Source organism: Nerophis lumbriciformis, linkage group LG15 (genome assembly GCF_033978685.3).
Source record: "Nerophis lumbriciformis linkage group LG15, RoL_Nlum_v2.1, whole genome shotgun sequence".
Lineage (NCBI taxonomy): Eukaryota > Metazoa > Chordata > Actinopteri > Syngnathiformes > Syngnathidae > Nerophis > Nerophis lumbriciformis.
The window spans coordinates 11,545,646-11,566,268 of record NC_084562.2 but is presented as its reverse complement, the minus strand read 5'-3'; the positions used below and the strand labels follow the sequence as shown (position 1 = coordinate 11,566,268).

General features: G+C 38.3%; 1 protein-coding gene across 1 annotated transcript in view; it reads right to left on the bottom strand.

Annotated features, from left to right (window-relative positions):
- The window catches only part of LOC133615943 (CD151 antigen-like), a 53,848-nt gene that overhangs the window by 21,524 nt on the left and 11,701 nt on the right, over positions 1 to 20,623 (bottom strand). Inside the window, exon 3 of the mRNA XM_061974848.2 lies at positions 8,019 to 8,210. Within this exon, the coding sequence (XP_061830832.1) occupies positions 8,019 to 8,210 (192 nt within the window). The remainder of the gene's footprint in view (positions 1 to 8,018; positions 8,211 to 20,623) is intronic.

Sequence of the window (20,623 nt, the reverse complement as noted above, 5' to 3'; positions counted from 1 at the left end):
TTTTAACAGTTTGTGTATTACTGTAACACATTACGTTAAAGAACTTTGGAAAGCCTCTATCACACTTAATATTATATTTTCACAATTTGCAATAATCAACATATGCCTTTATTTTATTATACATCCCTAACATGCATTTTACGGTAACAAGCTGTCCACTTCGTATCTTGTATTGATGCTTCAATGTATTTATGTCACGAATGTCCTCATTCTCCACAAAACGGTATGATCTCAAGACTTTAGCAATAAAATTAGCTACTGAAGACGTTATTATCTTGGTTACAGCAGAGTTATGGCCAAGTTTCGCCTGTTGTGTGTTGCTGTACTAGCCTTCTTATCGCCGGTTTCTCCATCTCTTCTTACAACGTGCGTGTTGAGATTAGTCTTGCTGCAGCTGAACTTGCTATTTTACCGTCTTTGCATATTGCAATATATTTATCAAGTTTAACCGTTTATCTTAAACAGTCCAAACGCTTACAAACTTTGGACTTCATTGTGTCCGTACGTCGTTGCACATTTTGTCTTTCCCTTTTCTTCTACTTGTTTGTTAACGTTAAGGTGACAAGTCTCGCAAGAGTTTCATCGGAAGCAAGACAAACACTGAGAGACCGAGAACGCTGTAGAAGCTGACCAGAAAGGGCTTCCAGCAGTGTAGCAGAGATCACACCAAATCATAACTTTGTAATTAGGCCATTGTTTGATTTATTTTCCATTTGCATCAGTCCAGGGAGTTATGATGATTCTAATCTATATTTAACACACTACCTTGTGGTCCATATAACGATTTGATTTGATTCTGATTCTTGTCTTGGGTAGACGATTCAATTCAGAATTGATTCTCGAGTGAACACAATTCTCGTAATATATTATTTGGTATAGAAATTATAATAAAACCTTTTCAAAACAGGGTTACTGGTTACAGGTTACAAAAGCTTCTTTTGGCTGCTGACGTCCTGACGTGATGGGCTAAAAAAACTATTTTTGAAAATGTATTTTTAAAATTTGATTTACAAAATTCACAGAATGTTCATCAATCCAATAAAAGAAAACAGAGCAACTCCAACGCCAACCCAATCACAGCTTTACAAAACTTGCAATAATTTATAAAGCAATTGAGAAGAAATACAATACTATACAAAAGGAAAACCAAACATTTATAAAAACAGCATCAATACTAATAAAAAAAAAAAATATATATATATATATAAATATATATATATATATATATATATATATGATTCTAGAAAATTATGAATCGATTTAAAAAACATTTTTAAATCGGAATTTGAATGTGAATCGATTTTTTTAATCACCCCAATGTATTGGATATGCAAAACAACCAATGTCAAGCCCCACCCTCTCCATTTTAATGACTTTGCTTCTCTTTGTTGTGGTTCTTCAACATGACGAAGCGGTAATGTCTGAATGGTGTCGTCCTTGAGCGACAGTTTAGCAACTAATTAAAACCTTGTACTGGATGAATCATGTTGACAAAACAGTCCTGCATTAAATGTCATGGATGAACAAACACAAAAGGTTCTTTTGTCTTATTGCAATTTTAGAAAAGATAAAGCTATCTTCCCCTCACACCTAAACATTTTTTGGAGCTATTGCTCAACATGCTGGCACTGAAGTGGCAGACAGCAGAGCCCGTATTAGTACATCCAGTACTAGGGCTGCAACTAACGACTATTTTGATAGCACTTTGATAGACAGTTGTCGATAGTCCTTGAATTGAATTAGATAAAGATTAGCTGGCAGACCTTAGCTAAAATGATAGTTAAACTTGTTACTGTAGCTCGGGGGTCAGCAACCAAGAGTTTAACCCCGGGTTTCTTTAGCGCCACCCTAGTAGCTTCGTGGAGCATTTTTAAAAAAGGATGGAAAATGGAAAAAGAGGGGGTAAAAATATTTTTTTTGGTTTAGTATGTTTTTGTTTGAGTACAAACATGACAGAAACCTTCCCACTATTTAATATGTTTGTGTGTATGCTTCACTGATGAGAGTATTTGTCCTACTAATTTTCTTGGTTCTTGAAATCACCATAGTGTGGACTGTGACGCAACATTTTTTTTACATGTAAAATCTGCCACTCCTTTGTCTACCAAAAGTTTTATGCTGTGCGTGAAGGCACAAAGGTGCACTTTGTTGATGTTATTGACTTGTGTGGAGTGCTAATCAGGCACATTTGGTCACTGCATGACTGCAAGCTAATTAATGCTAACATGCTATTTAGGCTAGCTGTATGTACATATTGCATCATTATGCCTCGTTTGTAGGTATATTGGAGCTAATTTAATTTCCTTTACTTCTATCCTCTTTGTATATAATTTAGTTTTGCATGTCTCTTGACACATTCTCTGTTTGTAATATTGGCTGCATTTCAGATAGTTGTTTGTGTGCCATGTTGTTCCAGACCACAGCAAACGTTACCTAGCTTGCCAAAGATTGTAATAAATCTATTAAAAGAAGACAGCCTGGCGTTTCCTTTAACTTGGACACACAAATCTATACCTTTGGCCATTAATAGCCAGTAATTTCCAGGAGGTATCTCACCTCCTGAGTAGCCTCTGATTTACTAATGGTTTCTAATGTTGTAAAAATGCGTAAAGTAAATATTACATATCAACATTTCTGTCAACATAGTCATTTTGATAGAAGGCTATTATAGCTAATATAGACACTTACGTCATATGTTGTCTTTATTATAAGACTTTTATACGGCTTTTCATTTTTTGCGGCTTCAGACAGATTTGTTTTTTGTATTTTTGGTCCAATATGGCTCTTTCAACGTTTTGTGTTGCCGACCCCTGCTGTAGCTAGTTCGGAAAGTAGCCTACAAGCATTCTCCAGATGTTCTGACATTCCCTCGCTTTAAATGCTTTGGTATCACAGATGTACTGTCATAAAAACAAGATCTGCTTTGTTTTTAACAAAAATAAAAGGAAATATTCCCAGAAACTTAAAATATTTTCACCCACAATGTTGTTCCCTGAGGAAAAACATGAGTGATTTGATGACGTCATGACGTCGACTGTGAATTTTTTTGTCTATATTTGTCATCGTTGCACCACTACAGCACACATTCCCGTCAATTTGTTACCACTGTTAAAAAGAAGACTTTGATACATGTTTAGAGGCACACAAAACTACTTGCAGGCTCACGTCCAAATGCATGAAACCAATAATTTGACACTTCGGTATTGTTTAAAAGGAGTGTCCCACATTGTAACATTTACAGGTCAGAAAAAAGGAAAATCATCATAGATCCCCATTAATTGAACAACAATTTCCGATTCGCATCAGTTATTTGTTACACCCCTAGTGACTATACTGTGTATACTGTAGTTTTTCTTCGCAAGGTTTGCTATTTTGTATCAAAACTGTTGTTCTTTTAGCCAAGTCTGCAGGCAGAGTGCTCACACTGAGCTCCTACTAAAAAACACTACATTGTCGTATTACGCCAGGTTTTACAAAAAAAAAATCATGAAAGACTGATGAGCTTCTGAGCTCCTACTAAAAAACACTACATGATGCACACGCCATTAGTGCTACTGTATGTAATGTTCACATTTGTTTCTGTGAAAAATATATGACCTCTGTGAAGCATTAAGTCTCAACTTGTCGTATTACGCCAGGTTTTACACAAAAAAAGTCATGAAAGACTCATGAGCTTGCAGTGCAGATGGTCTGTAAACTGAGCAACCTGACACAAATGAATTATGAACTATAAAGCGTGGAGCTCATTCACCTTTGCTTCAGCCTGCAGCTCTGTCAACCTTTTGCCTCTCATAAAAAAAGCACTCTTGTGAGTTATTGTCAACTAAATGCTTTACACATAATGCATATGGTGTAGTGTGTAGACACCCACTCAATCAGATGGATTAAATGAAGCAGCTCTGACTTTAGGAGGAATGTTTACTTTCTCTACAAGAAGTTACAACTAGGGCTGCAACTAACAACTAATTTGATAATCGATTAATCTGTCGATTATTACTTCGATTAATCGATTAACAATCGGATAAAAGAGACAAACTACATTTCTATCCTTTCCAGTATTTTATTGAAAAAAAACAGCATACTGGCACCATACTTATTTTGATTATTGTTTCTCAGTTGTTTGTAAATGTTGCAGTTTATAAATAAAGGTTTATTAAAAAAAAATTGTTTTTAAATAAATAAATACATTTAAAAAAAAAGTAGCCTCTCCGCATAGCATAGTTCCAACGAATCGATGACTAAATTAATCGCCAACTATTTTTATAATCGATTTAATCGATTAGTTGTTGCAGCCCGAGTTACAACCTCTCCTGGGACTCCATTTATCCTCCATTTTCTGTATTATCACACATCACACCCTTCCTGTTCGCACTTTTGTCTCCGTTCAACGTTTTCTTTGTGCAGTAAAGTCAGTCAGCTTGTTAGGCTTTGAACCTGCGACATTTAGATTACAGGAGTGCACCAATAATCACTGCTGCTCGTGTACTCCTCGAAAGTAGTGCGTACTCCCACCAAATACGAAAGGGCCATGAATCAGCCTGTTTCCTCCCTTATGTTTGCCCTGTTTAACAATCTAGATAGCATCTCTCCTTGCTGACAAGTTCATTCCATCACTGTGATTCATCGCCCTAATATCAGCTCTTCAGGAAGCAAGGGGCATTTGAAAATACACACATTCAAGCTTTATAACTCACAAAATTGTAGTGATCTGTTTTTATTGTGAACACAACCACGTCTCTCCGGCTATTAGGGGTGTAACAATTTGTTTTAACGATTCGATTCAGAATTTGTGGTTTCTGATATGATTCAGGGACGATATTATTTTTTTACAACGATCCTATCCCAACATTTCAGTGATTTGAAACCGATTCAGTAACTTTTACTGAGAAATAAGTACTGGATACTGAACACTGCAGGTGAAGTTTCCTACATTCCTGTTATTTCTTGTAAAGGAATTAGGTATACCAGTAAATTAATTATGGATACAAAAAGCAAGTAAACAACAATTAATGGCTAGTACAATTATACCTTATTTGAATAAAGTGTAACCAACTCTTTTGGTTGAATTAACAAGAGCAAACATTTTCTGCTCTCATTTTCAACATTCAGTCAATTTTCAATAAAAGTACAGTAACCAAAATTTTACCAGTAATTTCACCTGCTACATTTGCTTAAGTTTTTCAAAATAAAATAATACAATATGAATAGCAAAAATAAAGCGCAACCAATATCTCTTCAGGTTGAATTAATAATAGGTAAACTTGCTACTTTTACTGTTGTTTTTCTGACATAAAAAAACAAAATAAATTAATTAAAAAGATTAAGTGCCACCAAATCTCCTCAGGTTAAATAAGCAGTGGTTTGACCTGCTACTACTCGCATTTTAATAAACAGCTACGGTAGCAGAGAAAAGTCACAACAAATGCAAACGCCACAACCCAAAAACATAAAGCGATAACACAACAACTATAAGCCCAAACCACGGCAGTACAAAGACCGAAGGGAAGTAGGAGCGGACAAGTTTCGGTAACTCGCCGACTTCCTGAGACGGAAAGTTGAAAAAGGTGTAATGAACAAAGTTGGAAAAGTACCGGTAAGTGAAGTGTGAACACCTTTTCTACTACTAATATACTATGTTCAGGAAGTTGGTCCGACGCCGTAACTTGCTCCGCTGTCACTTCCGTTGTGTCTGTCGCATTCTTTGTGGCTTAAAGTTGTGTTGCGGCTTTACATTATTGTGTTGTGGCGTTTGTATTTGTTGTGGCTTTTGCAATTGTGCTGTGTTCTAATTTGTTTTTGTCCTGTTGCATTTGCATTTGAGGTGACATTTCTTAGCCACCATAGCTATCCATCATTCTTGTTTTGCCGACTGATGGCGTTGACGCCACAGACGGGCAAAGAGACTTGAATAACGCTTAACATTTTGTATCATTAAAAGTGCTAAATTTCATATAAAGTCTGCCATCCTTAAACCCAATGATTTCCTTTTTCTAATATTAATACAATTGATTATTTCCTTTTAAAACAATATTTGATCGATACCTATCTTCTAGAAGGCAACCTTGCCTAGCACAGTTCGATGAAGTTGAAGCTAAGGAATATAAATCGATATATCGATTAACTGTTACAACTCTATGTTTTTCTCTAATAATAACATTTCAGCTTTGGTTGGCCCTTTTAACTTCCCAGACGAGATTGATTCTTTCTTTTATGTGAGACTAACAATTTTGAACCATTCAAGTACCAAACATTAGCCTCTGTTACTACAACACTACAGTGTCTTAAATCAAATACGGCCGCACAATCTGTTTTGTCCTGATAGACAATGAGACAATGGCACTGCAGTCCTGACAAAAAACCCACCATAACATCACGGATAGTATTAACCAAATAATATTAGAGACCAAGAAAATAATCAATGCACTTGACAGTTTGTGTGTTAAAGGGGAACATTATCACAATTTCAGAAGGGTTAAAACCATTAAAAATCAGTTCCCAGTGGCTTATTTTATTTTTCGAAGTTTTTTTCAAAATTTTACCCATCACGCAATATCCCTAAAAAAAGCTTCAAAGTGCCTGATTTTAACCATCGTTATATACACCCGTCTATTTTCCTGTGACGTCACATAGTGATGCCAACACAAACAAACATGGCGCATAGAACAGCAAGCTATAGCGACATTAGCTCGGATTCAGACTCGGATTTCAGCGGCTTAAGCGATTTAACAGATTACGCATGTATTGAAACGGATGGTTGTAGTGTGGAGGCAGGTAGTGAAAACGAAATTGAAGAAGAAACTGAAGCTATTGAGCCATATCGGTTTGAACCGTATGCAAGCGAAACCGACGAAAACGACACGACAGCCAGCGACACGGGAGAAAGCGAGGACGAATTCGGCGATCGCCTTCTAACCAACGATTGGTATGTGTTTGTTTGGCATTAAAGGAAACTAACAACTATGAACTAGTCTTACAGCATATGAAATACATTTGGCAACAACATGCACTTTGAGAGTGCAGACAGCCCAGTTTTCATCAATTAATATATTCTGTAGACATACCCTCATCCGCTCTCTTTTCCCGAAAGCTGATCTGTCCAGTTTTGGAGTTGATGTCAGCAGGCTAGGGAAGCTAGGGTCGATATTCTTCTCTTGATCATCTTCGGTGGCATAAGGGACGGTGTGAGCCAAGACATCCAGGGGGTTTAGCTCGCTCGTCTGCAGGAACAAACTGCCGCCATTGCTTGCCGTGCTACCGAGGTCCTTTGTCCCTGAATTGCTCACTCACTCCGGCAGATTCAAAGGGGGTCTGGCGGCAGATTTCTTTGACTTTATCGTTGGAAATGCATCTGCTTTGAGTGTCGCAGGATATCCACACATTCTTGCCATCTCTGTCGTAGCACAGCTTTCGTCGGTAAAGTGTGCGGAACAAACGTCCAATTTCTTGCCACTTTCGCATCTTTGGGCCACTGGTGCAACTTGAATCCGTCCCTGTTCGTGTTGTTACACCCTCCGACAACACACCGACGAGGCATGATGTCTCCAAGGTACGGAAAACAGTCGAAAAAACGGAAAATAACAGAGCTGACTTGATTCGGTGTTTGTAATGTGTTTGAGAAAATGGCGGATTGCTTCCCGATGTGACGTCACGTTATGACGTCATCGCTCCGAGAGCGAATAATAGAAAGGCGTTTAATTCGCCAAAATTCACCCATTTAGAGTTCGGAAATCGGTTAAAAAAAAAAAAGGTCTTTTTTCTGCAACATCAAGGTATATATTGACGCTTACATAGGTCTGGTGATAATGTTCCCCTTTAATGTTAATTATGTCAAGGACAACAAGATGCATTTTACATTTCTATCCACATAGTAGAAATAGTTTGCTTAATTATCAGACATTACCAACCCATTCATATCCAGGCTTTTTAAACAAAATACAACAAGCTAATGTGTCCTGTTGGTCGTGAAATGGATGTTTGATACAAGTGCACATTGTGCAGCCTATGACACAATCTCTTACCACTCGCAGTAGCCTCCTCTGCTCCTTGAAGGTGGCACAGCATCCCAGAATGCCTGTTACCATGACGATGGCTCCAGCGAAGACCAGTATGTAGGCAGAGGCAGCATATGTTACGGAGGGGAGAAGGCTGATGTAGTCGCTCTTTTCGAACAGAGTCCAAACACCCACAGCCATTACAACGCCCCCTGCGAGCTGAGAGAAGCACACAACATGAGTCAGATCTCGAGAGAAGGAGGCGTCTGACACTACTGACAGTCAACAAATGAATGAGTGTGAAGTGAAATATTCTGAATTCATGTTGCCACTGGGTTTATGGGTGAATGAAGAGATAACCGCGACTTTGGTAGAATATCTGACATGTCTGCCACTGTGACAAGTGCAAGAGATGTCTTAATGTCTTCATTTAGAATGTCTCCAGAAAAAAAGTGAGCAATTCCTAGTGCCGATCAATGAGCCACTGATCCTTATTGGACGACTTCCGCCAAGTATTATGTGATTGTGATCGATGCCAATTAATGGCTTTCAATGCTGAACAAAAAAAAAAAATAATCTCCTCTGCCTGGTATTTAATTTAAATTTCGAGCAGCTAACTGTGTATGTGTGGAGTGTGTGGAGCCCCTTCCCTGAGTTGATAATCATCACCTCCATTGCGAAAAATAAACGACATGTCTTACAACAGGTATTGTCATCACTGGAGGACGAGGCTAAATATGTTACACGCAAGTACGACGACTAAGCAGAAGCAGACAAACCAAGCATGCTAATCGCTAAGCTATCCGCTACAACTTGCTTGACGCAACAAGAAATAAGTGTTTAGTAAACTTTATATGGAGGGAAATTACTGCCAAACCTCCACAAACTCCAAAAAATGTTTCACAAACTCAAAAAAATGTGTCACAAACTAAAACAATTGTTTCACAAACTCAAAAAAATGTGTCAAACACACTTAAGGATTTGCAAGTAGAATTTTTTTCTTTCCTCAAGTTAATACTTTTCGCACATTTTTTCCACTTGTAGTTCCACAGGCAGTTTTTTGTTTCTCATGTGTAGGAACCATAGTTCGCACTCTTCAACGACAGGTGGCGCTGCTGAGTCAATTTAAGGTCGACAAGGCTAGTCATTTGCGACACTGCCGTCAATAAGAAATAACAGTAGAAGTAGTAGCAATGTGATCCAAAATGGCTGATGCAGCGTATGTAAATACTGTATGCTAAATTTGAGTTTGTGTAGTTTTGGCAGTAATTTCACTCCATAACTTTGGGAATTGAGGATGGAAGCGAGTTACAGCAGAAAGTAAGCAGCTATTAACGGGAAGTCCACAAGTACATTAATAGGAGCCTAGAAAGAGGATAATATACACAAATTGTTGAACATATCCAATGCTTTAAGAAGGAAGCACTGGCTATTTTTTTGGCTGCATTAAAGGGGTCCTATAATGCAAAATCAACTTTTCTTACCAATTGGTACCAGTTTTTGTGCAATTGGGATCTGCATAAGTCCCGAACATTAGAAATCAATCCATGAGGGCATGGTGGGGATTAGGGCTGCAAATCTTTGGGTGTCCCACGATTCGATTCAATATCGATTCTTGGGGTCACGATTCGATTATAAATCGATTTTTTCGATTCAACGCGATTCTCGATTCAAAAACAATATTTTTCCGATTCAAAACGATTCTCTATTCATTCAATACATAGGATTTCAGCAGGATCTACCCCAGTCTGCTGACATGCAAGCAGAGTAGTAGATTTTTGTAAAAAGCTTTTATGATTGTAAAGGACTTAGTTTTATCAACTGATTGAAATAATGTAAATTTGTTTTAACTATTAAATGAACCAAAAATATGACTTATTTTATCTTTGTGAAAATATTAGACACAATGTGTTGTCAAGCTTATGAGATGCGATGCAAGTGTAAGCCACTGTGACACTATTGTTCATTTTTATTTTTATTTTTTTACAAATGTCTAATGATAATGTCAATAAGGGATTTTTAATCACTGCTATGTTGAAATTGTAATTCATATTGATACTGTTGTTGATAATATTCATTTTTGTTTCACTACTTTTGGATTGTTCTGTGTCGTGTTTGTGTGTCCTCTCAATTGCTCTGTTTATTGCTGGGTCGGGTTTGGTTTTGGAATTGGATTGCATTGTTATGGTATTGCTGTGTATTGTTTTGTTGGATTGATTAATAAAAATAAAAAAATATTATGAAAAATGAAAATCGATTTTTGAAAAATGAGAATCGATACTGAATCGTACAATGTGAGAATGGCGATTTGAATTCGAATCGTTTTTTCCCACACCCCTAGTGGGGATATTTATAAAACAATCTTGCCTTCCTACTTCCCCCAAAGAGCCAATTGGAATTTTCCCCAAGTGTGACATTTTTCCCAAGTGTGTTATCCATATATGGTAGAGATTTATCCAAAGTGCTTTGCGCGAGTCCGACATTGTTGTCTGACGCTGTAGTCAATAAGCGCCTACTTTTTTGCTATCCTCTTGTTGTGGGGCAGAATGGCTCCGACATGCACACGCATCCTCTGCTGTTGCCATTTCTAATACAAAGTAGCGTAGAGTTTGAACTTATATCTTTCAGTAGACTCGCTATGGAAGCGCTAAAAACTACAACATGGATGACGTGGTGAAGACGCAGTCAAAATGAAGGCACGTAAATGAAACCGCCCACAAAACGGCATATCCTCAAAAGACAAGTCACAAAGCAACTTGAAGATGATCTGTAAAACATAATCCATGTAAAATGTTTACCAAAGAACCACATTACATGTTATGTAAACCACAAGGAAGTGCTTTGAATGTAGAAAAAAATCATAACATGACCCCTTGAAATTACTTACTCATTTACCAAACACACAGAAAAGAACATATATGTTTTGAATAGTTTAAATGAAGATGCAAGAGAAGTCCAAGACATTTGATGATCAATTATGACATCCAGCATATTACAAGAAACAATATCTATTATTTGCGAGAAACAATTTATGTTATTTTAAAGTCAAAGGACTTTGGTGAATGTTTTATTCTAAATTTATTATGGACATCACAATAAATAAGAATGTATTTGCCTGGTATCTTGAAATCCTTAATGATTAGGTATCATCTACCTCAATGATTAGGCTTAACATTTTTCAGGCCAAGAACCCCCAAACTGTTGGAAAGAAGGAGCGGGACAACCTACAAATGTATCTTGTATGAAATTATGATCGTATTTTACATTAAACTGGTCCTAAAAGTACCTACCGTATTTTTCGGACTATAAGTCGCAGTTTTTTTCATAGTTTGGACGGGCTCCAGTGCGATTTATAAATGTTTTTTTCCTTCTTTATTATGCATTTTCGGCAGGTGCGACTTATACTCCGGTGCGACTTATACTCCGAAAAATACAGTAGTTATTGTGCAATACTATCAATATTCAAATAACAGTATTGGGACGCCAACTGACAACTAGTGTGCTAATAGCTAGCTGGCAACTAGTGCGCTAATCACCTGTTGACTATTACCACGCTAATTGCAAGCTGGCAACTGACACATCAATTGCTAGCTGCCAACTAGCACGCTAATTGTTAGCTGGCAACTATCGCGCCAATCACTATCTGATGACTAATCACCTGTTGACTTTTAACACACTAATCGCTAGCTGGCAACTGGCAAATCAATTGCTAGCTGCCAACTGGCACGCTAATTGTTAGCTGACAACTAACGCGTTGATCGCTACCTGGCAACTAGAGCGTTAATCGCTAGCTATCTTAAATGCTAAAATAATTATAATAATACAATATTGTTTTCAGGTTATATATTATTCTCATTCAACTACTTGGCAGTGTGTTGGCTCAATGCTCATGTGTATTCAATTGCATTTACATCCATCCATCCATTTTCTACCGCTTGTCCCTTTTGGGGTCGCTTTTACATTTGTGGAAAAATTGCTGGGGGAGAATATAGAAAATCTATTACAAAAAATGTTTAAATGAAATTAAGCAAAAACGTCACGGCCCCCTTGCAGTATACCCTGTGGAAGACTTCCAATTGACATCATCGGGCTGAGATTCAAATCATATACTGCAGGCATAATGAGATGAAGTCACTATATTTTGCCAAAAAAACACTACTTTTCGGCATCATTTTTAAAAGGGCTCAAATTTTTTTCATTAGTGACATCACATACGTTGGTTGGCTAAACTTATCACCGACAAGTTGCAGTGTTAAGTCCAAACATAACATTTTAGATGTCCATAGCGGTCCGCCATTGCTACAAACGGTTGCAATAGTGTCCTTATACCCAATGAGAGTTTGAGGCTGTCTTTAATTTTCCCAAAAAATTCATGAATATTGCTAGTTAAGTGGTTTTAATTGCTTGTAACATGACATAGCGTGACAAACCTGCTCAGTGGCCTCGTGGTTAGATTGTCCGCCCTGAGACTGGAAGGTGGTGAGTTCTAACCCCGGCCGAGTCATACCAAAGACTGTAAAAATGGGACCCATTGCCTCCCTGCTTGGCACTCAGCATCAAGTGTTGGAATTGGGGGTTAAATCACCAAAATGATTCCCAAGCATGGCCATCGCTGCTGCTCACTGCTCCCCTCACCTCACCTCCCAGGGGGAGGAACAAGGGGATGGGTGCAGAGGATAATTTCACCACACCTAGTGTGTGTGTGTGACAATCGTTGGGACTTTAACTTTAATTATCACAATTTGTTTAGATGATTAAGAATTTATGTTTATGCTGAATCTCACAGAAAAGTGCCTCCAACAATGAAGAAGCACATTGGTTCAGTGTTGACAGGGATCCTTCCACGTGGTGAATTAGATGTGTTTTGTCATTGGAAAAAACTGCACTGGGGAAATTGAGCAACCAGCGACCCCATGTGGTTGTAAGAGGAAGTCACTCTGGAACTCAGGGGCTATTAACGTTAGAGGTGGAAGAAAGTGAAGGTCAGTAAAGAGATTTATTTGTACAATTATATACTTTGGGGGCCATCATTGATTAGTGAGTTTCCAAAAACGAATCACTATAGTATACTTGGTTTATTTACAGAATATATTTGCATATTGTTTATCGAGAGTATCAACAAAAGCATTATCCCCCCAAACTGATATACAAGACTTTTAATTGTGTCCTCCTGTTTTGAATGGATTGATTTGATTAACAGTATTCGATCCATTTACAATAATAAAAAGTCATTTTCAATAACTTAGCAGTAAAAGTTATGGGTCAGTAATTGGTGTTCATTCTGGTGTTTCTTAAGTGTGGAGGTCATTGAAGGTATCTTAGACATGACTTGGTGCAACAATAACGTGGTTGGTGGAAAACAGATCCACCCAAACATTGATCAGATTTAGTCAACTGGACATTCCATCCATCCATCCATCCATCCATTTTCTACCGCTGGGGATGCTGGAGCCTATCTCAGCTGCATTCGGACGGAAGGCAGCGTACACCCTGGACAAGTCGCCACCTCATCACAAGGCCAACACAGATAGACAGACCAACATTCGCACTCACATTCACACACTAGGGCCACTTTTTAGTGTTGCCAATCAACCTATCCCCAGGTGCGTGTCTTTGGAAGGGGGGGAAGCCGGAGTACCCAGAGGGAACCCACGCAGTCACGGGAGAACATGCAAACTCCACACAGAAAGATCCCGAGCCCATGATCGAACCCAGGACCTTAGTATTGTGAGGCACACGCACTAACCCCTCTACCACCGTTCTGCCCTCAACTGGACATTATATAGGAGAATTTAACGACCAATCGGAACTAAGTTTGAGCGATATGGTTTAAAATCTATATTGCATTTTATATTGCAGTAGTGTTGTCCCGATACCAATATTTTGGTACCGGTACCAAAATGTATTTCGATACTTTTCTAAATAAAGGGGACCACAAAAAATTGCATTATTGGCTTTATTGTAACAAAAAATCTTACGGTACATTAAACATATGTTTCTTATTGCAAGTTTGTCCTTAAATAAAATAGTGAACATACTAGACAACTTGTCTTTTATTAGTAAGTAAACAAACAAAGGCTCCTAATTTAGTCTGCTGACGTATGCAGTAACATATTGTGTCATTTTCAATTCTATTATTTTGTCAAAACTATTAAGGACAAGTGCTAGAAAATGTATTATTTATCTACTTGATCATTTACTGTTAATATCTGCTTACTTTCTCTTTTAACATGTTCTATCTACACTTCTGTTAAAATGTAATAATCACTTATTCTTCTGTTGTTTGGATGCTTTACATTAGTTTTGGATGACACCACAAATTTGGGTATCAATCCGATACCAAGTCATTACATACATTACTCATATTCAAGGTCCTCATGTGTCCAGGGACATATTTCCTGAGTTTATAAACAAAATACAAATAAACAAAAAACAAAAGAAGATGTTGTGATGCCAAAAAATATCGTAGTAGTAATCATAGTGGTATCGACTAGATACGCGCCTGTACTTGGTATCATTACAGTGGATGTTAGGTGTAGATCCACCAATGGCGTTTGTTTACATTTTGACGCCGGTGAGCTACGGTGTGTAGTGAAGCATGTTTAGCTATTCCTTGTCCTGCAGGGATGATACTTGTAAGAAACGTACTTTATTTGTCACCATGGAGGCGATGATTAGTGATTCAGAAGTAGCTACAACACTGCTACGGCTGGACGTTAGCCGCTACCTAGCTAGCCATGTCTTAAAGCACCTCTTCTTGTGGGCGTTTCAGTGTTATAGCTTCACCTTTATCGTTAGTTTTTAAGCCAAAACACGTCCGTTCTCCCCTTTCTGTCTACACACTGTGTCTGTTTGTAAGTACTCCGTGATTATGCGCTGCCGAACATGCTCGTCTGCTCGTAAACCAGCAATGTCATGATGTGACGACGGGAGGGCGGCAGCGTGGGGGACCGGTACTTTTTAGAGGCGGTATAGTACCAAATATGATTCATTACTATCGCAGTACTATACTAATACCTGTATACCGTACAACCCTATATTGCAGCCTCCCAGGATAACAGTATCACGTATCATGTAAATGTCAATACAACTATTTCAAAGCATGTTATAAAGAGTCCCAATTTAACTGCTGGCGTAGGCAATAACATTGTGTCATTTCCAGTTGTATTATTTTCTCAAAACTATTATTAATTGACTTGCTAATTTACTGTTAATATCTGGTTAGTTTATGGTGTAACAGGGTTGTATCTACACTTCTGTTAAAATACACTAAGCACTTAGTATATGGTGCTTTCTTAAAAAGTATAAAGGAGACTGATCTCCAGTTTGGCCCTCCCCAGTAAATACATTTTAATAATTGGAAAAAAATACGAAGCACTTATTTTTCTGATGTTTGGCTACATTGCATTAGATTTGGGCGATACTAAAAGTTTAGGTATTGATCTAATACCAAGGTCATTAAATTATTCAATTTTTGAACACAATTACAGTATAATCAAACAAAAACACACGATGGCGGTGTGATTATAATATCAATCAAATATTTAAATTATTTACTAATATTGATTTAAATCCTTTAGTTTTCCCTAAATGCCCTCCTGCTATCAGGGACATATTTCCTGAAATATGTAAACAATAATAAAAGCGACAAAAGATTTATCGATGATACAAAAAAAATAGATCTAACTTATATAAAATATATACTTATACCGGTACTTGGTATTTGTTGTACGATATATTGTCCTACAAATTATTGCAGATAAACTATAATATTGTCAGCATTATTGTGTGGCAAAATTAGGCACCATTGTAATCATGATAACCATGTAACCATTTAAAAGGATATAAGCTTTTCTCATTACTGTCGTATTGTTTACCATTGTACTGTAATTGGAAGGTAAATAACTTTTAGTTTTCCTAAATAAGCAAACAAAAACAATAAAATGGACTCACATCTCTGTGAAATAAATAAATATTAAACATTTTAAAAGTGCATTTTTTTTTCAAAGTTGGAAAAACTAGGCTGGGTGTTTTTTGTTTCCATCATGGCATTCTTGCTCGTTCGTCCATGTTGATGGGCTCATATTGCCCATCCGGGTTGAAGCTGAATTATTCCCACAAAGGGACATTTGGCTTCGTAATTATATATTTTTTCCTCTTAATTTGTGTTACTAATGGAATGTCTCACTAGCGAGTCGCAAGCAGGGAGGCGATGTCCATGAATATTGTGTGTGTAAGCTAGCAGTCCTGCTCTTTGCCAAACCAAAACTAAGATTATAAGAGGGCTCACTGTGTTCAGTTAATTATACTGTTAAATAAACATGCTCAGGTGCACAGTTACCACTTTCTCCCTATTTGAAGCAAAAGGCGAAGAAACAAACACACGGAAACAATAATTTATCGACTTCATTTTCATTAATCATTCGATTCATCGACTTATGACCATCGGCCCAGACCAAATCGTTACTATCAATATTTGTATCAATCCGCCCATGTCTGTTTACATTAAAGAGCTCCATCTTAACGGTTAGCATAACCTACTTTGGTGTTTCGCTATTCCTCATCTTCCAGTGAGAATGGTACTTGTAAGAAACAATTTAGTTGCCGCTGTTGCGTTTTGGACCAGTTGTTCCTCCCAGGGAATTCAAGTCACAAGTCGCTCCCAAGCTCTTTACGACACTTAAAGCTGAGTAGAAAAACCACCAGAGACAGAATAGGTATTTTGTAATATATTTGCAAAGCTTTGCATATACATTGAGACCAGTCCAGCATAGAACATTCAATCGCGCCGCCAAGATGGTCTGCCCTCTCCCCGAAAAACCCTCTCCCCTCTTAAGTCTCTCTTCCTCCCACCCTGGCAGTCATGTCTCTCTAGCCAAAACACATGCCCATTATCTCTCTTTCTTACATTCCTCACTCAGGTTAAGCACACAGTTTTGCAGACAACCAAAAGACCACAATTGGAAGAAAAACACTAGCTGTTTTGAATATGATTATGAAATAAAAGAAGTAACACTTAAATTCGGATATATGTAAATATCTGCCTCCGACACCGCCTTGGGGGCGAGGATTGCTGACTTAGATGTGGCTTTGCACTTTGCACTGTGAAGGGACGTTAGCCACTAGCTTTCTAGCGAGAACGCTACATTGTGTTGAGGACGCGATCGTTCACTTATCGCTGTCAAATTCACAGAAACAGCTCAAATGTCTCATCAACATGCATCATCACGTTATGATGATAGTATGGCGGCTTTATCGTCTGCAAAATGTATCATTTATATTGTATATGGTCTATATTGCCCAACCCTGATCTAAATGGTGTTGATCAGATTGAAGACAAGCCAAAAACAGTTGTATTAGTTTCTTTGCAGATGGCTACTTCATCAAGAAAGATTTATTCATAGCTTGTGATGACAAGCATAAAACTGAAACACATTTTATTAGGACAGCACAGTGGAGCATGTTAACACATCTGCCTCGCAGTCAGGGTGGTTTCTCCCTGTGCTTACTTGGCTTTGAAGCCGGTTTTCCTCTTTCAGTCTTTCATCTGTGACTGACTGAAAAACGAAGGGATGAAATGACTTTAAAGTTACTGTAAGCTTTGTTCCGTTAAAAGCAGAAATCAGAAGTAAATAAGATGTGATCTGAAGGTTAATGTAGTTTATTATAAAACATATTAGTTTGGCTGCTGATACAAATTGTTTTTGTCCACGTTTCAATTCAGTCGTGTTCCTGATGCATTTCACTGGAAACCTTGAAATGTCAAAAGTTTGTCGGAATGTTTTAAAACACATTTTTGTTAGAAGTATACAGCTTGCTTTAATTCTTTGAATTGAAACAACTGGTAAGTGTATTTATTTCAGAGAATGTTAAAAGGAGGACAGTAAGAAGCCAACGTTCTTGTCGTCAAAGACATCAAGGAACTGGACAAATACTGAAGATGACATGGTTTTGACTACAAGGTAACAAAGGACTCAAAACAACGTTTACCTATAGGTACCCGTTTTGCATATTTGGGATCGGCACACGTCCAAAAAATGTGAAATCATGGTGGAGATATGTAGATAACAATCTTGCCTTCCTTCATACTTCCTCCAAACAAGCCATTTGTAATTTGCCCAGTTTGTGACATTTTCCCCCAAGTGTGGCGTAAGCGGATAGCTCCATATATGTTAGAAATGTACCCGAAGAACTCTGCGCAAGTCCGCCATTGCAGTCTGACCTTGTAGTCAATAAGCACCTTATTTTCGGACTATGTTAAGGTAACGTGCGGAGTCCCCCAGGGTTCGGTTCTTGGCCCTGCACTCTTTAGTATTTACATGCTGCCGCTAGGTGACATCATACGCAAATACGGTGTTAGCTTTCACTGTTATGCTGATGACACCCAACTCTACATGCCCCTAAAGCTGACCAACACGCCGGATTGTCGTCAGCTGGAGGCGTGTCTTAATGAAATTAAACAATGGATGTCCGCTAACTTTTTGCAACTCAACACTAAGAAAACGGAAATGCTGATTACCGGTCCTGCTCAACACCGACACCTATTTAATAATACTACCTTAACATTTGACAACCAAACAATTACACAAAGCGACTCGGTAAAGAATCTGGGTATTATCTTCGACCCAACTCTCTCGTTTGAGTCACACATTAAGAGTGTTACTAAAACGGCCTTCTTTCATCTCCGTAAAATCGCTAAAATTTGTTCCATTTTGTCCACTAGCGACGCTGAGATTATTATTCATGCGTTCGTTACGTCTCGTCTCGATTACTGTAACGTATTATTTTCGGGTCTCCCTATGTCTAGCATTAAAGGATTACAGTTGGTACAAAATGCGGCTGCTAGACTTTTGACAAGAACAAGAAAGTTTGATCATATTACCGGTACGCTTATACTGGCTCACCTGCACTGGCTTCCTGTGCACTTAAGATGTGACTTTAAGGTTTTACTACTTACGTATAAAATACTACACGGTCTAGCTCCATCCTATCTTGCCGATTGTATTGTACCATATGTCCCGGCAAGAAACCTGCGTTCAAAGAACTCCGGCTTATTAGTGATTCCCAGAGCCCATAAAAAGTCTGCGGGCTATAGAGCGTTTTCCATTCGGGCTCCAGTACTCTGGAACGCCCTCCCGGTAACAGTTAGAGATGCTACCTCAGTAGAAGCATTTAAGTCCCATCTTAAAACTCATTTGTATACTCTAGCCTTTAAATAGACCCCCCTTTTTAGACCAGTTGATCTGCTGTTTCTTTTCTTTTCTCCTCTGCCTCCTCGCCGGGTTATTCCGGTTCCGGTGACCATGGATGAAGTGCTGGCTGTCCAGAGTTGGCACCCGGGGTGGACCGCTCGCCTGTGCATCGGTTGGGGACATCTCTGCGCTGCTGACCCGTCTCCGCTCGGGATGGTCTCCTGCTGGCCCCACTATGGACTGGACTCTCACTACTATGTTAGATCCACTAAGGACTGTTCTTTCACAATATTATGTCACCCGACATCCATTGCTTTCTGTCTCCCCTAGAAAGGGGGGGTTACCCACATATGCGGTTTCTCATAGTCATTCACATCGACGTCCCTTATGTGGGCTCTGTACCGAGGATGTCGTTGTGTGTTTTGTACAGCCCTTTGAGACTTTTGTGATTTAGGGCTATATAAATAAACATTGATTGATTGATTGATTATTTTTCACCATCCTCTTGTTGTGGTGCAGACTGGCTCGTATATGCACATACATCTTTCACTGTTACCATCTCTAATACAAAGTAGAGTATAGTTTGAACTTGTATCTTTCAGTGGACTTGCTATGGAAGCGCAAAAAATTACAACAAAGAAGGCGGGGAGAAAACGCAGTCGAAGTGGAACCACATAAATAAGACCACCAACAAAATGACGCATCTTGGCGAGAGACGGTCAGAAAGTGGCTTGAAGATGAGCTGTAAAACATAATCTATGCAAAATTTTGACCAAAGAACCACCATTACATGTTATGTTGACCACAAGTTTTAAATGTCGAAAAAAATTCTTAAATATGACCCCTTTAATACAACTGAAGTCAACAATAACATCTCTCCAGTAGTAACACAGATTATGACAGATTCTACAATATTAAGTAGTACATAACATTCATAAACTTTTACCAACTACTAAGATCAATTATGAAGTGTACAATGAAGTCAACATTTTCAGACCAGTGACGTATTTTTCGGACCACAGGGCGCACCAAATTATTAGGCGCACTGCCGATGAGCAGGTCTATTCAGGTCTATAAAAGGGTCATATTATGATTTATCATCCTACATTTAAAACACTACTTTGTGGTCTAAATAACATGTAATGGTGGTTCTTTGGTCAAAATTGTTCATGTCAGTGTGAACAGTGAAATTTCGATTTTTTTCATATCCGGCCCAGGCCTCCTTTGTATGTGGAAATAAATCGGATATATATGCGATGCGTCGTCAATGCGCTTAGATCGCATTCATCGGACCAGAACGTCATCAAAAAGCGATAAGCGTCATAATTTTTCTCCGAAATAGACGGTTACAAAATAAATAGTTGACAACAAAGCAGAAAACAGGTGAAAATAATACAATTTAGGAACTCACATGAACATTTTATCTCTCCTGTCTCCAAC